General features: G+C 38.1%; 4 protein-coding genes across 6 annotated transcripts in view; 2 read left to right on the top strand and 2 right to left on the bottom strand.

Annotated features, from left to right (window-relative positions):
- Positions 1–7,154: 7,154 nt before the first annotated feature.
- Positions 7,155–10,668, bottom strand: LOC144708964 (pentatricopeptide repeat-containing protein At2g42920, chloroplastic-like). 2 transcript variants are annotated; one of them, XM_078582427.1, is made up of 2 exons: positions 10,448–10,668; positions 7,155–10,006 (listed from the first exon to the last, which is right to left on the bottom strand). In XM_078582427.1, the coding sequence occupies exon 2, from the start codon at positions 8,942–8,944 to the stop codon at positions 7,274–7,276; it is 1,671 nt and encodes a 556-aa protein (XP_078438553.1). In that variant the 5' UTR covers positions 8,945–10,006; positions 10,448–10,668; the 3' UTR covers positions 7,155–7,273. The 2 variants fall into 2 exon arrangements, with proteins under 2 accessions (XP_078438553.1, XP_078438554.1); XM_078582428.1 differs by having other exon boundaries at positions 7,155–9,116.
- A 69-nt stretch (positions 10,669–10,737) lies between these two features.
- Positions 10,738–12,273, top strand: LOC144708966 (7-dehydrocholesterol reductase-like protein). The gene is made up of 2 exons (XM_078582430.1): positions 10,738–10,874; positions 11,716–12,273. Exon 2 carries the CDS (start codon positions 11,772–11,774, stop codon positions 12,144–12,146), a length of 375 nt encoding a protein of 124 aa, XP_078438556.1. The 5' UTR covers positions 10,738–10,874; positions 11,716–11,771; the 3' UTR covers positions 12,147–12,273.
- On the top strand, positions 10,741–13,206 carry ABCI1 (non-intrinsic ABC protein 10). The gene is made up of 2 exons (XM_078582429.1): positions 10,741–10,874; positions 12,275–13,206. Exon 2 carries the CDS (start codon positions 12,337–12,339, stop codon positions 13,009–13,011), a length of 675 nt encoding a protein of 224 aa, XP_078438555.1. The 5' UTR covers positions 10,741–10,874; positions 12,275–12,336; the 3' UTR covers positions 13,012–13,206.
- A 5,475-nt stretch (positions 13,207–18,681) lies between these two features.
- Positions 18,682–20,587, bottom strand: part of LOC144708365 (DNA topoisomerase, type IA, core) — a 29,412-nt gene continuing 27,506 nt past the window's right edge. For both annotated transcript variants that reach the window (XM_078581628.1, XM_078581627.1), the window contains exons 20-22: positions 20,174–20,239; positions 20,009–20,104; positions 18,682–18,937 (exon numbers count right to left, since the gene is read on the bottom strand). In XM_078581628.1, the coding sequence (XP_078437754.1) occupies positions 18,812–18,937; positions 20,009–20,104; positions 20,174–20,239 (288 nt within the window). In that variant the 3' untranslated portion in view covers positions 18,682–18,811. The remainder of the gene's footprint in view (positions 18,938–20,008; positions 20,105–20,173; positions 20,240–20,587) is intronic.

Below are 20,587 nucleotides of genomic sequence, written 5' to 3'. Positions count from 1 at the left end.
TTTGTGTTTGTTAAAATGGAAATTTAGCACCAATTGAATATTTCAATAGCTTCTATTAAGGGAGAGAACAAGTTCAGATTTCAACACACAACAGTGTGCTGATAATTCCTTAGTAAATATGTTCAAACCCAAAATGGATGGGAGTTAGAACTCCTAACTTAGTAAAATGATAGGCATTTGAACACACATGAAGAGTATGAAAACTTCACTACTCAAATTGAAATACTAATTTTAGATAAATTAGTTCACTCTTCAATTTTAGATAGATTGAAATACTAATCCCTTACTCTTCACTTTTTCTATATTTTTTTGTTTTTTTTAAATGAATTTCATTTTGTTGAACATTTATCACAGTTTCTACTTTGTTAAGATCGGGTCGAAGTGAGCTGCTTATAGCTTAATATAAATCGAATTATAATTGCCAGCCTCTAAAAAAGATATGGGTAAGACATGGTATTCTTTTAGTCTAATACTTGTAGTGGGAATAGGTTAGTCTTTTAAATGGTTAATGACGTCATGAGGTCAAATGATTCTTTTAGAAAATACATCAGATATGTCATAAAATTATATTGTAATTTAAGTTTATTTTATTAATGGTCATGTACGCACATATAACATACATTCAAATCTTTTAATACACACGGGAAGGTGTTACTCTTTATATATATGATGGGCATCCAATCTGCTATTCAGAGAGCCATTTTTTGAGCTTACAGTTTGCAATCTCCAAGAGAGTTGGCTGCTGTGGGGAAGATTAACGATTTGAAAAATCAAATTGCCGAATGGAAATGAAATGAGTTAAAACATATTAAATCAGTTCACAAAATGGGGATATCACCTTATGATTAACAAAAAAATACTGCTAAAAGATATCATTTAAGGCTTCTGGTTTATGTAACAATATTTATATTTTTGCTTACAAGCAGAAAGCAAGCAAGGGTTGAATCCATTAGGAGCAAGTAATGAATGTGTGAATTCTATCTTTAAAGTCAATTTTTAAAATTTTGTATTTAAAATGTAAATCTAGTTTAACAAAGCCAAGTAGTGAAATGTAATTCAAAACATCAATCTCATCTAACCTAATATAGCCAAATTTTATAAAATAATTATGATATTTTAATATACTTTTATAATAGAAAATTAGTAATTAATTCTAATTTAAATACCATATCTGTTGCTTTGGGAGTATGGAGTGATGGTTGACGGCAATGGATGTGAGTGGATAGAACACATGAGAGATATACCACCTCTGATTATGATGGAGATGACCGCCAATATATGCCAACAAGTGTGATGACAATTTTATCGTTTCTAGTGTGATTGAGATGGAGGCAGATATGTGCCAACATAGGCGTGAGGGGTAGTGAAAACCTAGGTTATCGCTAGAGGTACCTAGCAAAAAAGAATGAAGACAGTGAGTAAAAAACATATGAAGATCACACTAACCTCATCGTCAATGACCGACATGCCGAGTGATGCTTTTTTCTTGAAGTGTTTTGAATTGAACATCCCTCCTTCAATCATTCACTCTTTGAGTGCAAGAATAGACCATAACAAGAATTTGAACAAACTAACCACTCTGTTATTAAAAATTAGGGGAAAAATATATGAATATATTTTTCAAAATTATGGGGTTTCTATTTATACATCCCAGATGGCAGATGGATGGATGAGGGAAAGATGGAACTACCCTCGAAATTTCAGCCCAAAAGACCTTACAGATTGTCAAATGTCATAATTTAAATTAGAGCAATCCAAGCCATCTGATGTTCTCTCTCCTCCTATATCTCTCTTCTCCAATTTTTATGACAGATTGCCATCTTGGCATTCAATTCTAGAAGAAAAAGGTAAAAAATATTTCTAAAAATTATTTTGATTATGAATTTCATCTCCAAATATTCATTAAAATATTGAGAAATTTAGAAAAATCAGAATATCATTCTAAAAATATATCTAAGTAAATATTTATGAAATCTAAAAATTATTTTATCATGCCTCAAATATATTTAGCTGAAAATTTTAAAATTCATATTTTTTTTCAAAATTGATTCTTACATTTTCTTATTTTCATATTTTCGCCTTAAACCATTAAGAAACAGACGACGTAGTATTAATGTGTACAAATTCGAAAAGCAGGATTCTAGGCATCGCCGATTGAGATCTACTCTTAAAAGGTCAGGAGGCTTCGCCGATTGAGAACAACTTTGAGACTTCGCTGATTGATAACTACTGGAGGCATCGCCGATTGAGATCTATTTAGGCTTTAGAGGCTTCGCCGATTGAGAACACCTTGGTGTTTTAGGCTTCTCAGATTGAGAACTCCTCAGCTCGGTCCAAGGAGGCTTCGCCAATTGAGAGCACCTCAGCCAAAAGGCAGTGGAGGCTTTGACGATTGAGAACACCTTAGAGGCTTCGCCGATTGAGAACACCTAGAGGCATCGCCGATTGAGATCGCCTCAGGCTTTAAGGCTTCGCCGATTGAGAACACCTCGTTTACTCGTGGATAAGCAAAACTCATATTTTTTATAAGGGCGAGTTTCGGACTTTTAATATGTTGTATTATATTGTTATGACGGGTGCCAAGCTACACCTCATGCTCTAGAAGATACAAGGGATTGTGTATCGCTTCACTCATAGAACATGTTCACCATTAGTTGTTCTGTACATATAGTCCCTCATCCACTTGACGCTCCTAGGATGACATTGGGTATGGTCAACTGTCAACCATAATCACTCATTCAAGTTAGTACTGACACGTTCAAAAATCATTGTAGAAATATTCTACAATATTTCACCGCCTTGGTCATGGACTTCATCTCATCGTCTTCCTTGAGTTGTCACCTCTTATACCAAGGGTGGATGATCCCATCTTGAACACTCAATCCTATTCATGAACTTCTTGTTGCACCAAAATAAGACTGTTAAGAATCCCATGATAAGAGACTCATATATCATAGTCAAAGTACAACTATCCATCCACAAGACGTCTTTGGTGTCTTAGGTCTAAGGACAACTTACACAACAAAGATGCGAACCAATCTGATTGACAATTTGGTATAGTTCCATTCAGGGATTCATACGGATCAATTAGTGAACTCTTTCCACTAAAGAGCACCTACTATCAATCCTTTGTGTCTCCACACTAATGGTTATCGGACCGGCCATACTGATCATTTGAGTGATGCTAGATTATGAAATTCTATCTGGATACTTATATGTCCTTCTGGATATCCTTCAAATAGGAATTTAGAACACATGCTTAAACAATAGTGATCTCCATATTACGATGTCATCATAATTCACGAAGTCTGTAAATGTATCCATAGACTTCATTTTGAGCATCACACGTGCACTGTAATGAATCCATTGTATTAATGAACGTGGAACAAGACATGGAATGCATGATTTGTTTGACGTTAACATATATTCAATATGTCATCAAATCTTTTATTAGATATGAGCAGGTGATATTCTTATCCCATATGTTTTCATGGAGGAGAATGAGATGGAGAGGGAGGGAGGGAGGGAGAGAGAGAGAATGAGAGGGATAGGGAGGGAGGGAGAGAGATAGAGAATGAGAGGGAGGGGGGAGATAGAGATAATGAGAGGGATATGGAGGGAGGGAGAGACAGAGAATGAGAGTGATAGGGCGGGAGGGAAGGAGAGAGAGAGAGAGAGAACGAGAGGGATAGGGAGGGAGGGAGGAAGAGAGAGAGAGAATGAGAGAGATAGGGAGGGAGGGAGGGAGGGAGAGAGAGAGGGGGACGGATAGGGAGAGAGAGACATAGAGAGAAAGAGAGATATAGGTAGAAAGAGAGAATGAAAGAGAGAGTTAAAGAGAGTTGGATTATGTTGGATTTTTTACGCTAAATTAACAATTAAAAAATCAAATCATTCAATGAAAATTTGAAATCAAAACATATTAAAATCAAATAATTAGATGATGATATCACCTGACGCAGAACATATTCCATACTATCATTAGATTCCTTAAATGATAGTGTTTGAGTCATTCACATGACCAACCTCCTGATGTATCCATGTGATCTTCAGAATGGTGAAACGCCTCATTGTTACCTGAAAAGCCTAAAAATGCGTGTAAATATGTCATTGATTTGGCGTTTAGACTTATGCAATAAAATTTATAATTTCCCTTAATCACTAAATATAGAATATAGAGAAAGCAAGGGGTCAAACCACAGGGAGGCAACAAATAAGAATTTTTATCAAATTTTAATGAATTAATTCAAAGATGAATTAATTTTGCAATTAATAAATCTTAATTATGCTTAATAATGTTTTTAATTAATCAAAATCAAGTAAGACTAAATTTTGATTTTTAAAATTTTCAGTCAGAAAACTCTAGATAGAAATATTTCAATTTTAAGATCAGATTAATTCAGATTATTAATTTCCCAATTATTATAAAATTTAAAACAATTTTTATGAATTAAAATTGGGAATTAAATAATCAAGAAAGTTATTTTTAAATTGGACTTCAAGATGGATGAATTTTCGAATCAAATTTTATTTTTAGGTTGTTTTATATATTAAATTAAATTTCTAAACAATAAAAATCGAAATCTAGAGAGAGAAACTAGACAAATTAACCTAGAGAGAGAAGGTGAAGAATTTGGGGAAAAGATGAAATCCGACCCTAAATTAAAAATCTAATGAAGCAGAAATGTTCTAAATTGATGTATAATTAAGGATCAAAAATCAGATCTTGAATCATAATCAAAATGCAGTGCTAATTTCATTCAAAACCAACTTCTAGGGCATGTACATTTCGCCCATGCCTTGGCGTTTTCGAATCGTTCAAGAAGAAGATTGAATTACAAATCAGAAACTTACAACGTTGAGTGCAGAATCAAGAACTGTCGACTTCCAAAGCATCCCTTGTGTCCTTCCTGGCCAATTCCTTGGAGAGAGCTTCAAAAAGAGAATAATAGGGGTAATATTTTTTGGGAGATGGAATATGTGGGAAATAAATTGAGAGGAAGTGAAATGATGAGAAGAGTAATCAAAATTTTTTTTGAAGGAATAAGGATCTGAACAATAAGGGAAAAAGAGCATGTGTGTGGGATAAGGATGTAAAGAAAATTTTCATTAAATAATGGAAGAATGGGATTAGATAAGTCGAAGAGGGCATGTGTGTGGGAAGATTAAATGGTTTGATGAGTTATTATGGTGTTTTAAAAATAAAATGGTGATAAATTAAGAAAGAAATCTCAGAATTACAAGTAACAAGAGGTATTTAATGAAATGCTTCAATGATGCAATGTTAAAAATCTTTAGTTCTAACATTCATTCAAGTTAAATTGATATAATTAAAAACCTTTCTTAACTAGAAATAAAGAATAAAAGTAATCTAGAGGAAGATAACCATACCAGAATCACCTTGTTATCACAATTATAAGGGAAAAAGGGCGTCGATTGCTGCACATTAACGTCTGTGTGCTACTCCAAGTCACATTGTCCATGCTAAAATAAATCCTGGTTCCCTGATGATCCTCCATCACCTTCTTGAGATTTCCAAGTCATCATAGAGCTGTCACTTTGTAAAATACCAGCCAAGCCTGAAAGGGTTCTTTCTTTTTTTATTATTTTTCATCTTCAATCAAATATAACAATCAATGGACCATCATCTATGTCAACAGCCAAAACCCAATCTACTCCTTGAAATACATGGATCCCACCATCTGTGTTAACTGCCACTGACCAATCACCACCTGAGAAGAAGAAAAACAAATGAGATGTTTGGATTTTTAATCTCGACGTCCGATATTATTCGTAAAGATCAGATGGCTGAGTTTATAATGTGGGTTTTAAAAATGGCCCATTGTGATGCAAGATTCAGGCTGGGTTGGCCTGAAAGTCTGCTCTTACCTCTTGTCTTGTTTACTAAGGTTGCTGCTCATTGGGTTGTGATCCTTCCGTCTTATCTTCCTCGGATTAGCTTGGGCTCAATCCCATATGGAATAAAAAATAAAATTTGGCCACTAAATAAATTTTGAATGTTGAATTTGATAACTCCCCACCCTCTTGTGCAAGAGGCCAAGGCTTTCCCTTGAGTTTCCCAAATGAGAAATGCATCAGTTGGAGCTGCCATGCACGCTGCTAGCTGAGAACATCTTTGTTTATGTACAAGACATGGTTGTTTGTTTGAAACGAACGAAAAACTCTCACAAAAAAACCGCACAGGGCTTTGTTCTTTGTTCTGTTTTAAAAAAAAAACGAACAAAATTCGCTCCTCCGCACAAATTCACACATTCACACAAAACTCGAACAAAATTCAAACAAAGTGAACAAAAGAACCACGTACGGGTCTGTGCGATGTTCTGTTTGAATTCATTTTTGTTCTGTTCGGAAAACCGAACAGAACAAACAATTTGCACAAAAAGAACAGAACAACCACGTCTAGGGGTTCCCTCCCTCTCCTGAATAGATACCTCTATCTCTTTCTGGATATCTCCCTATCGAAAAAACCAACTTCTGTTATGAATATAGAACATGTTATTATTTATATATTACTCAAATATGCTTCTATTTTGTGTGGTAGATTTGATTATTTGTATAATAACACTGGCTGTCACAAAGTGGAGGAATTCGTCCATACCTAACATGCAATCCCTTAACCACAAAGCTTTCCCTTCTTCTTATGCAGCTTCCATTTTGACGTTGAATATAAATTTATGATTGTTTCTCAGTTTAAAAAATAATAATAAAATTTGACTCTATGATGAGAAAAAGAGAAGATTCTACCTTATGGGTAATGGACAATAGATTGTGACAACATAAATATTAGTAAATTATGATAAAATTCTCAAATTTGATTTGGAGAAATTTCGTCCGTAAAATTTGGATCAAGTAGAATGAACCAGAAATATTCAATTTTGTGCAAATCATTGCAAGACTAGAGTTTTTGTAAATGTTGTGTTTCTCATATTGTGATCTCAGTATCACATCACCTTCATATGCTATCACTCTATTATTTTCCTCTTTACCTATTAACTACCCTGTGGTTCCCTACATTTTTGGTCTCACATGCAATTAAGACACCTGTTTTTAAATTGATGAGAAAAATCTGACTATCCTGAGTTTGGTATGGTTTTGGTGCATTCAATACAAACCATCCTGAAAGTCAAGAAGAATTGTGCTTGAAGTCAATTCACTGTCCAGTCTTTCCTTCATCATTGTCACTTTATCTGTCATATATCACACATGCTCTCCCATTGTTTCCCACTGAATTTTATCTCTCTATAATCATTTATCAATCGCCAGCAATAAATTCATGCACAGTACCATCCAGCTCAATGGAGCTGCACCCAGGTACCTTCCTCATCTTCCTCCTCTTCATCTCCTTCCTCACTGCAGTCACCTCCCTCCACCTCCCCGCCATCGCCATGAGATTAGAAAAGAGCACGTACCCGGCGTGCTCCTCTGGCTCCAACTCCAGCAGCCTCTTCCCTGCCTCCATGCCCAGCTCAAGGAACCTCGTCCCATGGCGACGACACGCCCACAGCACCGTCCTCCACACCGCCGCGTCCGGCGCCACCGGCATCCTCCTGATCATCTCCTCAGCCTTCTCCAATTGCCCTGCTCGGCACCAGAGATCGATCATCACGCCATAGTGCCCGATGTCCGGCTCCACGCCATAGAATTCTCCCATCCTGTCGAACAACTCCTCGCCCCGCTCCACCAGGCCGCCATGGCCACAGGCAGAGAGCACTCCGGCGAAGGTGATTGCATCCGGCCGCACTCGGGCGGCCTCCATGGCGGTAAACAGCCGGAGCGCCTCGTCGGAGAACCCGCCACCGACCAGTGCTGTGATCATCGCATTCCAGACGTCGGCCTTGCGCCGGACCTGCGGCGGCGTGGCGGCGAAGACGGCGGCGGCATCCTCCACGCAACCGCACCTCGCATACATGGCGATCACGGCGGAGACGAGGTTGCTGTCAAGCTCAATTCCCCGCCGGAGGGCGTAGGCGTGCACCCACCGCCCGAGGCCGAGCGCCGCCAGGTGGCCGGCGGCGGCGAGAGTGGCGATCAAGCTAACCCGGTCCGGCGCTACACCGCTGAGCTGCATCTCCCGGAACGCCGCCACCGCTGCCACGTGCTCGCCAGCGCCGGCCAGGAACCCGATCACCGTGTTCCAGGCGACGACGTCCGGCGCCAATGTCTCGGTGAAAGCGCGCCGGAGGCCGGCGCCGTCCCCGGCGGCGGCATACCCCCTCAGAAGGCTGTTCTGGGCGACGGCCAATTGCGCTGCATCTGGGCTAGGACTTTCGTCGAACACCTTCTGGGCAGAACCCATGTGGCCGGCGACACAGTTGAAGTGGACGAGCTTGTTGGAGACGTGGGCGGCGGCCAATTGTGATGCATCGGAGCTAAGAATTTCGTCGAACACCTTCTGGGCCGAACCCATGTCGCCGGCGACAGAGTAGAAGTGGACGAGCTTGTTGGAGACGTGGGCGGTGGCGGCGAGGCGGCGACGGACGATCTGGGAGTGGAGCTGGCGGCCGAAGGGCAGAGGAGAAGGGAGAAGGGTAGCAGCCTTGAGGGCAATTGTGAGAGTGAACGAGTCAGGGGAGAATTCTGGGTAGTGAAGAAGACAAAGGAAGAGATGGGTACACTTGAGAGGATCTTCACTGCGGAGGTGGGCTCTCATGGCGGTGTTGAAGGCGAAGGTAGCGGAGGAGATGGGCCAGTTTAGGGAGAGGGCGAGCTTCTCCGCGCAGGAGGGGCTGTTGGGCATGGAGAGGGCGTAGAACTCGAGCAGCTTGGCAGCGGAGAGGGGGTCTGAAGCTTGGCCGGACTTGGCCATGGCGGCGTGCACTTGGCGAGCTTCTCTGAGGTTTGAGCATTGATGGAGATGGGGGAGATGGTCTGGCGGGGGAGGGAGATTGAGGGTGTAGGGGATCTTCACCCCCAACGAAAACATCTGAAGATTTTTGCTTCCAGCGCTTGTTCAACTCGGGAAGATAGTGTGACTTGTATAATAAATATTTAATTCTCAATCTTGAGGAATCAGTATGTCTCTTAATCAGTCTAATCTCAATCTTCACACACAGAAAGATTTTTAGTAAAGAATCCTCCATCAGCCTAATCTCAATCTGCACATGTAATATCAGTCAGTCTAATCTCAATCATCCACATGTAATCGTCCGCCCTTCCCCGGACGGGACGATTGCTTTGTCCATGGACTCAAAAACCGTCCCGTCGGGGGCCTTGGACAGGAGACGAGGCGGTTTTTGCGTCCTGTGGGAGTATAGTATGCGCCTGGCAGGTCCAGCTGGCCTTACGTACGTGTCGCGCCATGTGTCAATTTCTGAGTGGTCTAATGCTGACGCACGCCCACTTCGTCCCGGGACATCGGACGGGGTGAGATTTCTTGGACGAGACGGTTCAGACGGGATGGGATGTGGACGAATAAAATGGGACGGGACAATTTAGACAAAACTCTAAAAATTGGGATGTAGGACGGGACAAACTTCGTCTTGTCCCGTCCATCGTCCACGTCCCGGACGATCGGGAACTATATGGACAGGACAGGAGTAAGATCGTCCCGTCCTACGTCCCAATTTTTAGAGCTTCATCTACATTGCCCGGTCCCAAATATTTTTGTCCGCGTCCCGTTCTTCTGAAAACTGTCCCGTCCAAGACATTCTAGTTCCATGAGACGTCTGCGGCGAAGCAGTGCTTACGCCACCCGTGCGTCAGAATTAGGCCACTGAGAATTTGACATGTGGCACCGCACGGGCGTAGAACAGCTGGAGCTCGCAGGCTCTTACTTGACTCTCACGGGATGCAGGGATCGTCCTGTCCGGGGCCCTGGACAGGACGGTTATTTCATCCATGGACGAAAAAATTATCCCATTTATAAATAGTAATGGTTCTACGTCCCATCATTCGTCCGAACTCCCAGACAGCATGATTTTTTCGTCCATGGATGAACTAACCGTCCTGCCCACGTCTGTGCACTATACATATATTTGATCAATAACTGCAAAATAAAATGAAGTGCATGTGTTATCATACTTTATTTTATTTTGTACTTATCTATCTTCATATCTTCATACTTTATTTTGTACTTTATTTTGTTAAATCCCCGATTCTTCATCGTGAATCTGAGAATGGGGATTTCGATCGCGATTTTTTCGATCGAAACCCTTTCTTTGGTGAGCACCGTGAACAGAAGAAAAAGAAGATTGCGATCAAAAGATTGTTATGAGGATTTTGATCGGAAGATTTTGATCGGGAGAAGAAGAAAAAGAAGAAGAAGAAGAAGAAGAAGGAGAAGAAGAGGAAGAAAAGAAGAAGAAGGAGAAGAGGAAGAAAAGAAGAAGTAGAAATCCAATCGCATTTAACATCCCCGATTCTTCATTTCTCAGCGATCAATCGCAGAAAGAAATCCAAGACAAAAAAAAAAACGGCGAAATCTTACCGCAGAGATCCACCCAAATCGTCCGGAAATCTTCTTCGTCTTCTTGATCCACCCAAATCGCCAAGATCCAGCCAAAATCGCCAAAAACGCCAGAATCGGAGCCCCTACTTCGCTTCCGGTGACGTGGACGATGACGTGGCCGATGACAAGGCTGGGCTTCACCCGTGGCACCTATGTCATCGTCCACGTCACCGGCGGCCAAGCCTCGTGACACACCGTGATAATTTTCAAAAATTTGTGACATACGGTGATATTTCGAAAGTACATTTGGTGATTCAACCCCTTTCATTAAACGGGTATACTTTCTTATTATATAAGTTATTTCTTCAGAATAAGCTTAAAATATTTGTCTGCTGTGCCCTATCCCGCCCTTCTCTCAGATTCTTCGGTCGCCGGCGGTAGATTCTGCAGTTCTTCGTGATCGGTGGTATGGCGCTTTTCTCGTTGTAATTTGTATTTTCTCTTCTTTGTATTTCGATTTTCTTTCCGTTACCTTTTTTTGTTGTAATCTGTTCGGGATTGCCGAAACCCTCGTCAATTGTTGTAAAGATCAATCGATCTTCATAGTCCCGCAGATTCAATCGATTGACGATCGTCTGATCTATCGGTATCTATTAAAGTAACCTTTCTTCCGGACACTAAATATCTACCGATTGATTGATCTACGGGACCATACAGATTAATCGTCCTGCCGGAAAAGTAATTGATTGATCGATGGTTATAAATTGACTGATGTTAATTTATATATCAGCCAATCTCTATTGTCCGGGTAGACTCGATTGATTTACCGATCGAGCGATGTTTACGGTCGATCTTCATCGTCCGCGCGAACAGATTACTTGATCTCCTAATCAATCTTTACTGTTCCTTGGATACTATTTTTTAAACAATGGATCATTATTTACTGTCCTGCCAATAAAATAAAGTTTTGATTGATTTGCTCTGTCTTAGTTGATCGGTTGAAACAGATCTTCGCTGTTCTACCGATTTGATTTATGTATCAATCGATTGAACCATATTGTCCTGCTAATCTGATCAATCGGAAGGATCCTCCAATCAATCTTTACTGTCCTGGCGACAGGATAAATCAATCGATCGATCATTACAATCCTTCCAATTTCACTAATTGATCAAGAAGTCAACTTTTTCTGTCCTGCCAATTGTATAAATGTAAACAATCCTGACTTTTAGACCTGTTGATCAATACATCGATCTTTACTGCCCTCCTGCATTGTTCAAATGATCGATCGATTGATTTCTCTCCGTAGTTCTTGAGCAATCTGAGTCCTTCGATTCCCACCGGCGGCAGTCCTCGCCCTCGAGCATGTCGGCCTACGAGAACGTCGTCTCGGGGAAGCTGAAGCTGAAGGGGAAAGCTCTCGATGTTCAAAGCGGTGGACTGAAGAAGAAGAAGAAGAAGAACAAGCCAAAGCACGACCAATACGAGGACTCTCTCGCCATGACCAATCTCGCCGAGTCGTCGACTGACCCACAATCCACAGACGCGCAGCGAGGGCCTTCGTATGTGGACAGCCTCACCCGGGCAGAGAAACGATACATCGAGCAGAGGGATAACATAGATATCAAGAAGCTCGCCAAGACTGCCAACAAATCCCACCGTGACCGCATCGAAGATTTCAATCAGTATCTCGCCAATCTTAGCGAGCACTACGACATCCCCAAAGTCGGCCCTGGCTAATGATCATCATCACCAGCCACCATGATCATCATAATCCTAGTTTTTAGTGTTCGAATACTACTGGACACCTCTAAATTGTTGAACTAATTTAGAATTTGATGTTCGTCGGTTGTTCTTCCTCTTGCCAGCTACCGGAGTTGATACCGATGACGACTGTCGCTTGATATTCACCAGTCATCTTGCTGCGGAGATGCCGCTGCGATCCCCGCCCCCGGCGCGGATCCTGCTGAACAAGGTCTCCTGCATGCGAAACGCGCAGACGGTGCTCCGTGACATCAACGTCTCGGTCCACGACGGGTCTGCTCTGGTTCTCACCGGCGCGAACGGGTCAGGGAAGACGACGTTTCTGCGGATGCTCGCGGGCTTCTCCCGACCGTCTGCTGGCGAGATCCTTTGGAATGGCCACGACATCACGTCCCCCGGCGTGTACCAGCAGTACCGTCTCCTCCTCAACTGGCTCTCCCTCAAGGACGCGATCAAGGACAAGCTAACTGTATTGGAGAATGTGGCTTGGTTCGAGGTCCTTGAAGGGAAGGAAGGGAAGGCGATGGAGGCGTTGACGATGATGGGGCTCGGTCGCCTCGCCAACGAGAAGCCGCGGATGCTTTCGATGGGGCAGAGGAAGCGGCTGCAGCTGGCGAGGCTCCTCGCCATCGATCGCCCAATCTGGCTGCTGGACGAGCCGTCCGTGGCGCTGGATGACGAAGGAGTGCGGCTGCTTGAGCACGTCATCGCCGAGCATCGGAAGAAGGGGGGGATCGTCTTTGTTGCCACGCACTTGCCGATCAAGATCGAAGACGAGATGTGCCTCAGGCTTCCTCCAAGGTTCCCCAGGCGAAAGACGTTCCTAGACCTCATCCGCTGATCTATCTCTCGTCTTGTGAGTTGCAGACATGCACACATGCATCATCTTAATTACGATCTTCATGGTGGTTGTTTCCAATGGTAGATCGAGCTCATGATCGTCATCCCTTGTAGGTTTTTTGTAGTTAACTCTTTTGATGTCATTCCGAGTTCGTTGGATTCTTTTATATCATTGCAATCCTGTATCTTCTCTTCATGATAGTTGGATTCTTCATGAGAGAGAAAATCAGATGGCTTTGATTTCTCAAAATTGAAACGATGATATCTAACGATCCAGAAGGAGGTTCGGTCTGCAATTTTGAGGGTAGTTCAAAATTTCCCTCTATCCATCCACAATTTTGAATATATAAATGAAATCCCCCATCATTGTTATAATTCACCCTTGGATTGTGTTCCTAATAACAATTAGTGGAGTGATTCGCTCATTCAAAATCTCCTTTGGGTCCATTTTTGTACTCCAAGAGTGAAGGGTTGAAGGAGCAACGTTCAGATCAAGAAGCGTGAAGAAAAATTACCACTCAACCGGCTGGGTCTTCACTTGCGGATTTTTTGGGATAATTATTGGGTCCAGCTTCAACATTCATATTAATCCTGTTATCAGTATAATTCTAAAACAAACCAGAGTATTCTACTGTCAAAATGATTTTCTATTAGCCTAACAAGACGAATGGTAAAAGAGGTACCCAATCAGTATTGATTGATCAAATATTTCAAATCAAGTCAGAACATGGTCTCCTATCTTAATTCATGTATCTCTTCTTTCAGTTTGGATGGAGGCTTTAGGCTTTATTTGTCCCGAGGCCTTAACCTGTACCTAAAGTTTCGTAAGTTCACCAGTAAATACTGGCTTGTTCTGAAGTAGATATGGTCTCAGTCCGGTTTAGTCAACTGGTAGATATCAAAGGCAAAGTCATTGTCAAATTTAGCATGGAGAATAATAATTTAAAGTTACTAATATAAAATCTAATTTTTGTAGTATTAACTTTTAAGTTAAAGTTAATAATATCATTGAATTTCTAGTAGTAGATCTATAATCCAAAAAGTTCTTGTTATTGTTCCAGAAGAAATGAAACAAAATATATGGTAGAACTAGGACAGTCATTGTATGAGGTTTACCCAATGCTAAATGCAGAGGCGCATAATAGATTGATATAAAAATCATAAGCTGTCCCATAATATAACCGGTTGTTGCTGATATCTGCTTTTCAGTTCCTTCTTCCATAACCCAAGCTCGAAGAAGGAAGAGATATGAGGGCCCTATGGAGAATGTGGTCATAAATCCATAATAGAGTCAGGGTATAACAACGGAATTTAGTATTTTCATGCATAAGGATTATGGATTACCTAATTTTCTCGGATTCAAAGATTATTTTGACATGAATCCCAAAGTAAAGAATAATGTATTATACGACAATCCCGTAAGTACATATTGGAAAAATGAAGTTCCCATATCACAAGGTGCCACTACACACGATCTCCTGTGGCTCTGATCACTCCTTAGGTTGCCCCAGCACCACTTGGTTATCTCACTGCATCCAACTCGTCATCACTTGGATGTCATCTAGGTAGGTTTTGATTTACATTTGAAGTCAACAAATCAATGGGTATTAATATTCTGCACCAAGTATGACAGTCCGGATGTAATCTATCCTAGATGATCTCCAGCATCATTTCAAGCCTCAGGAGTTTATGGGTCATGAATTAATTTTTAATAATCTATCCAGGAGTGTTTTGAAATATATGAAACAGCAGCTAGCCAAAATTTCAGAGTCAACACCAGAAACCAACATTTCCAGATCATTGGCGCCAATCAATGGGCTTTGCATCATATCATAAGCAGGCCTACCTTATGTGGGCGGCTTCGAGTGGATCAGCTGTTTAGACCATTCTACCTGAATGGTCTGTGACCCAGAAACAAATCACATTTGAAAACCTTGTTTTAACATAAACATATCCCTTTTTTAGCTATTCCGAAACGTGCCAATATCATCCCAGAACAAACATGTATCCCTTGAATGTAAACGAAATCCATGTTTAAAACTTAATCAAATCTTATAAAAAATAGTATTTTTAAGACGGTTATAATTTAATGTAAAATATTCCCACATCATCATATTTAATGTATATAGTAAGCTACTAGTTATTATCTTATTTTTGGGAAATATTTATATACTTTTTTGAAAACTTCCAAAAAAATTATTATATTCATTCCATCATTTGATTTCAATTTGTACTAAAGATATAAACTTTTCATCACATTTCAAAAAATGAGATACAATATCAATTTGAATTCCTCAAGTTATACATGGAAATCAAGATATTTGAATAAAAATGATAAGGGATAAAAAATTTTATTACCATATATTTGAATTAATATGTTAATAAAATCAAGATGCCTTTTAAATTAATATGATAAGGGATAAAAATAATTTCAAAATTGAATTTTTGGCCTGTTTAAATTGGAATTTCATGGGAGATTTTTATTACCATATAAAGGTCAAAGAGGTTTTTAATCTAATCACTGGGCGAAGTCAAAATTATATTTTTTAGGAATAAACATATTTTTACTGAGTGTAATTGCGGTGACATATCAGTATTTGATAAAAATATTAATTATTGAAAATTTCATGATTGCATAATTATATGTCGCGAAACAACACATACATTGTCATATTTTATGATTACTTGACAGAATAAGAGGTAGAATGAAATTTCAAGCCAAAAATATCAACAAGTTAAATATATGATCCCTTACAGGACTTTAAGTTTATTTTTATTGTTGATTTAAAGCTAAACTATTAGCATATACACCCACTAGATAAACCAAACATGATCGAACTAAAACCTCAATGATTATTTTATCACCTTATGTGGAAACAGTTCCACTCTTGACTTCCTACTAGCTAAAATTTATTCAAGAGATTTATGTGTCTGGCCTTTAAATGTATCCATACAATCGATCTAATGCTGGATTTTCTCCTGAATTTCTTTAACCATTAAGTCTCACTCAATCTAGTTATTAACTTTAAGGGCCCAATTAAATGTATTGGCCAACCTTATTAATTAACTATATTGACATATAGATTTTTTAATTAATGATCATTTCAACCCAACCAGTAGGTTCAGTTACTGGCCCGTGGGGTGCCATGCTGCACCTCGAGCTCTAGAAGAGTGGTGATCGAATACTCTCATGGAACATTTGATGTCACTGTTAAACATAGGCGTATAATGATTTATCATCATAAGACTCCCAAAGGACTTAGGGTATAATTACTGTCAAACCCTAATTTTGCATTCTAGTTAGTACTGATGCATTATGGGGATCAATGGAGAGTGCCTTCTCTAATATCGCCACTACCTGGCTAGGCATTTAATGCATCTTTGTATTCAAGTCAGTATCCTCCTGTACCAAGGGTGGACAATCTCATCTTGACGACACAATCACCATCGTTTACATGTTGCTATATCCAAGATAATACTTATTTGAATCCTCTAATTAGAGACTCGTAATAATCAAAACATAGTCGTCCATTCACAAGATGTTTTAGGTTTCTCAAATCGTATGAGCACTCGTACAAGCATGACTAGTACCATTTTTTTCTTAGTACCTTATTGTTAAAGTAAAAAATAGAGATAAAATGATAGATGGTGGGTGTGCTCATCACAAAACTTATTAATTTGGTCAATAACATCTGGCCATAGAGACACATTTGAAATCAATTTTAAGTTTTAAACTTGACTTAGGATTCTTTAATATCAAGAATCTGAGAAATAAGTATATAAATAATAGAAGTGTGAAATTTCAGAAACTTTAAATTTTGGGATTATCTTGAATTTTATATTTCATATATCAATTTCCATATGGGATTAAATATCCCTCCCAAATTAAAAGAGTAGAGAGATTGCTTTGGTAAGTACTAAAGAAGAGCTTAGAACTAAACATGAAATGTAGGATTCAAAAAATATTCAAGAGTGGATAAATGTTATATTTTTCTGTCAAAATTTTTTGATTTTCGATCAAAGGTATATAAAAATGTGAAAAATAATTTTTATTGAACCAATGTAATATTGAATTTTATATTACAAAATTTCATCTTAATTTTTTTAATAATAATTGAATAAACTTTGGTTGCCATTACTATATAAATTTTGTTTTTTAAATAAATTTAAATTGTAAAGGATACAATAATTCTCAGATATCTCTTTAAATAAATTTAACTTTCATGTGCTCGTTTGGATTTTGTTTGATTGAAAATTTTCATATACGAATAAATTACATGTATCATCTAATCCTCAATTTGTAAAGCATTGAATCCATGAAATAAATTCTCAAACAGTCGGCAGGTAATCTAATGAGATGTACTTGTGGGAGTGTAATCAATTCTATTCGAAAGAAGTTATCAAAAATTGAAACAATTTTGACTTGATCTCTGGCTGTAATTTTTAAATTTTATGGATTTATTTTAGGATCATTATTTATCTCGCCATCATCAATTTACAAACAGTTTTATCCAATGTAATATTAGCCGTTGGCCCTAGAGTGATTTCCATCAGGTCAACACGTGGGATCTAGAAGAGATGGAGTTATTTGGAGGGAGGTACTTGCTGTTGTAATGATGACAGTATATCCCCATTATTCCACTTGAAACATGATTTGAATTCTCCTGACACGATCTTCATAATTAATCTAAAATATGGATAATTAATCTATTATTTAGATTATAATGATTGTTATTAATGTACTGCAATGATTAATTTATAAATAAAGAATCTTAATTGTCATCATGTTAAAGTTAATTATCAGTTTTTCAAAATAATATTTATTCATGAATAATTTGGTGGTCAACATGCATACAATTTCTGGTTTTAAATCACTAATTTAACATTCCTTTTATATGCCCCACTCGTCTTTAGATCACTGACTACAAACCATAATTAAAAAATCTATTGTGGAATTGAACCATGTAAGAGGCTATCTAATCCCCCTTAAGATAGTTTTCTACTATATTAAAAATCCATTTAAAACAAATGAATTTCTCTATTATTACATATCATCATTAAACACTTGATGTATTTTTTCCAAAATTAGAATTTTTTATTTTGGTCAAAAGAGTATGCTAAGCAAACAAAAATGGCAGTCTCTCAAGGGTACGAATAACAGGTCAATAAAGAATTGGACATTGATTTGAACTTAAACAATTCTCTCTCTCATTCTCATCAATGTTATTCTGCCTAACCAGAAACAAAGATAGCTACTGTGAGAAAAAAACACATAAATACTACATTAATTTGGTCCATTAATTTTTGGCTTGTCCTAATTTAGTTAATTTTGCTAAGTTTGATTTACAACAAAGGTTCAAAGCCTTCTCCAATATACATCAAATGCAAAACTCATTTCTCCATAAAAACACAGATTATTCTAGAAACTTTTTTTTCCCTTTTTTCTCATCCTAACTTTTTACTTCATCAAGGATAGTGGTTGAAAATTAATATTGTGATAGTGGACGAAAAGTAGTTCAAGACAAAGCCATGAAATATAAAAAATAAAGAAAAATGATTAGCAATGAAATCATATTACAAAAATATCAAGAATAATTATCTTGTAGTGGGAGAGTTGAAAGATGTTGCAATTTAATCAGAAATGAAAAATATTGATTTAATTGAAAAAATAGAGAGCATTAATCAAAATTTTATAAAAAATGTCTGTTTACAAGTAATCATATAATACAACAGAGGAAAAACCTGATTTCTACAGGGAAAAAGGAGACAATTGAAATTTTAATCTAGCAGATGTGCTCAACTCACCAGAGCATATCTTCAGTTTCTTTTACCTTCGGCTTGTTCTTCGGCCGGCCGCATTGCTTCGCGTTCTTGCTTCTCAACAGTTTCAAAGCAACTTCAAGAGTGATCTTCTTAGGGTTCACATTCTGACCAAAGAGTAAAAATAATAAAATAATAATCACGAAAACAGACTTTTATTTTAAACTTCAAAGCTTTTGGGGTCCATGTTTGCAAAAAAATTTTTAAAAAATACAAAGGTAGAACTCAAGCAGACAGTTTCTTGATTTAAGAAATAAGTACAATAAAGTAGAATAATAGAGATATTCGAGGGTTCAGGTTCTAAGAGAAAAAAATGTACAAAAATAAGCAAGACGCAACTAAAACATAACCAAAGTGCATATAGTCATACAAATAAGAGGGAGGTTCATGTAAGAAAAAGTATTTTTTTCCAAAGAATGCAAAGTAAAAATGGCGAGGAATATTCAAATCATTTGTTTCTTCAGAGATGAAAACATAATCAATACGCATATAAACTTACAAATAAGACGGACATTCATGCAAGTAAACGTATTTTCCAAAGAATGCAAAATAAAAATGGCGAGGAATATTCAAATCATTTGTTTCTTCAGAGATGAAAACATAATCAATACGCATATAAACTTACAAATAAGACGGACATTCATGCAAGTAAACGTATTTTCCAAAGAATGCAAAATAAAAATGGCGAGGAATATTCAAATCATTTGTTTCTTCAGAGATGAAAACATCATCAATGTGCACATAAACTTGGAATAATACGGGCGTTCATGCAAGAAAACATATTTTCCAAAGAATGCAAAATAAAAATGGCGAGGAATATTCAAATCATTTGTTTCTTCAGAGATGAAAACATCATCAATGTGCATATAAACTTGGAAATAATACGGGCATTCATGCAAGAAAACATAGTTTCCAAAGAATGCAAAATAAAAATGGCGAATATTCAAATCATTTGTTTCTTCAGAGATGAAAACATCATCAATGTGCATATAAACTTGGAAATAATACGGGCATTCATGCAAGAAAACATATTTTCCAAAGAATGCAAAATAAAAATGACGAAGAATATTCAAATCATTTATTTTCTTCAGAGATGATAAACCTAACTATAAAGGGAAACCCTAACTATAATGGACTGAAATACCCCTGAAAGAGGTTGAAGATGAAATCCCACACACCTTGGGAACTGGAGCAATGGTTCTTCGGTGCCGAATCGAAAACCCAAGTTTTGAGTGTTTTAGCACGACGGGTTGTTTGTCGTCAGGATGCTCACCCTGGATAAACATATTTCATAGAATTAGAGAAATTAGAGATATGGTAAATAGAAAAAAGAAAATACACACCAGCGTCAGAGGATATTGCAGTAACTCCATTGCATTGTCCATGGTTATCGTATCCACATCTTTTGCCTATATGAAAACAACCAAAATGGTGAGATATTTGATTATCCAGATATTGATCATTGATTTAGTACTGATATATGAAAAAACTGTGCTGCGAAGATGACAATAAGTCATTTTTTTGTTTTCTTGAGATAAAATAACAAGGTAAGTCTATACTATGGAAAACTAGGGAGACAGCTTTTGAGTAATTAAATATTTGGTTTGCAGTCGATTAAGGGATGATAGGGAGACAGTTTACAAAACTGTATCATGCAAACGAAGCAACATTACCTTCTATAGCCGGAAGAAATTTTTTATTTTTTTTGAACAATAAAGATCAAATTTTTTTTTGAAAAATAGCCGGAAGAAATTATA

Source organism: Wolffia australiana, chromosome 10, assembly GCF_029677425.1.
Source record: "Wolffia australiana isolate 7733 chromosome 10, ASM2967742v1".
In the NCBI taxonomy this organism is placed as follows: Eukaryota; Viridiplantae; Streptophyta; class Magnoliopsida; order Alismatales; family Araceae; genus Wolffia; species Wolffia australiana.
The sequence above is the reverse complement of the archived record's forward strand: the minus strand, read 5'-3'. Positions and strand labels throughout refer to the sequence as shown.

Coding starts and splice junctions, on each gene's coding strand:
- LOC144708964 (XM_078582427.1), bottom strand. CDS start 8,944: ATGTTTTCGTTGGGGGTGAAGATCCCCTACACCCTCAATCTCCCTCCC.
- LOC144708966 (XM_078582430.1), top strand. CDS start 11,772: ATGTCGGCCTACGAGAACGTCGTCTCGGGGAAGCTGAAGCTGAAGGGG.
- ABCI1 (XM_078582429.1), top strand. CDS start 12,337: ATGCCGCTGCGATCCCCGCCCCCGGCGCGGATCCTGCTGAACAAGGTC.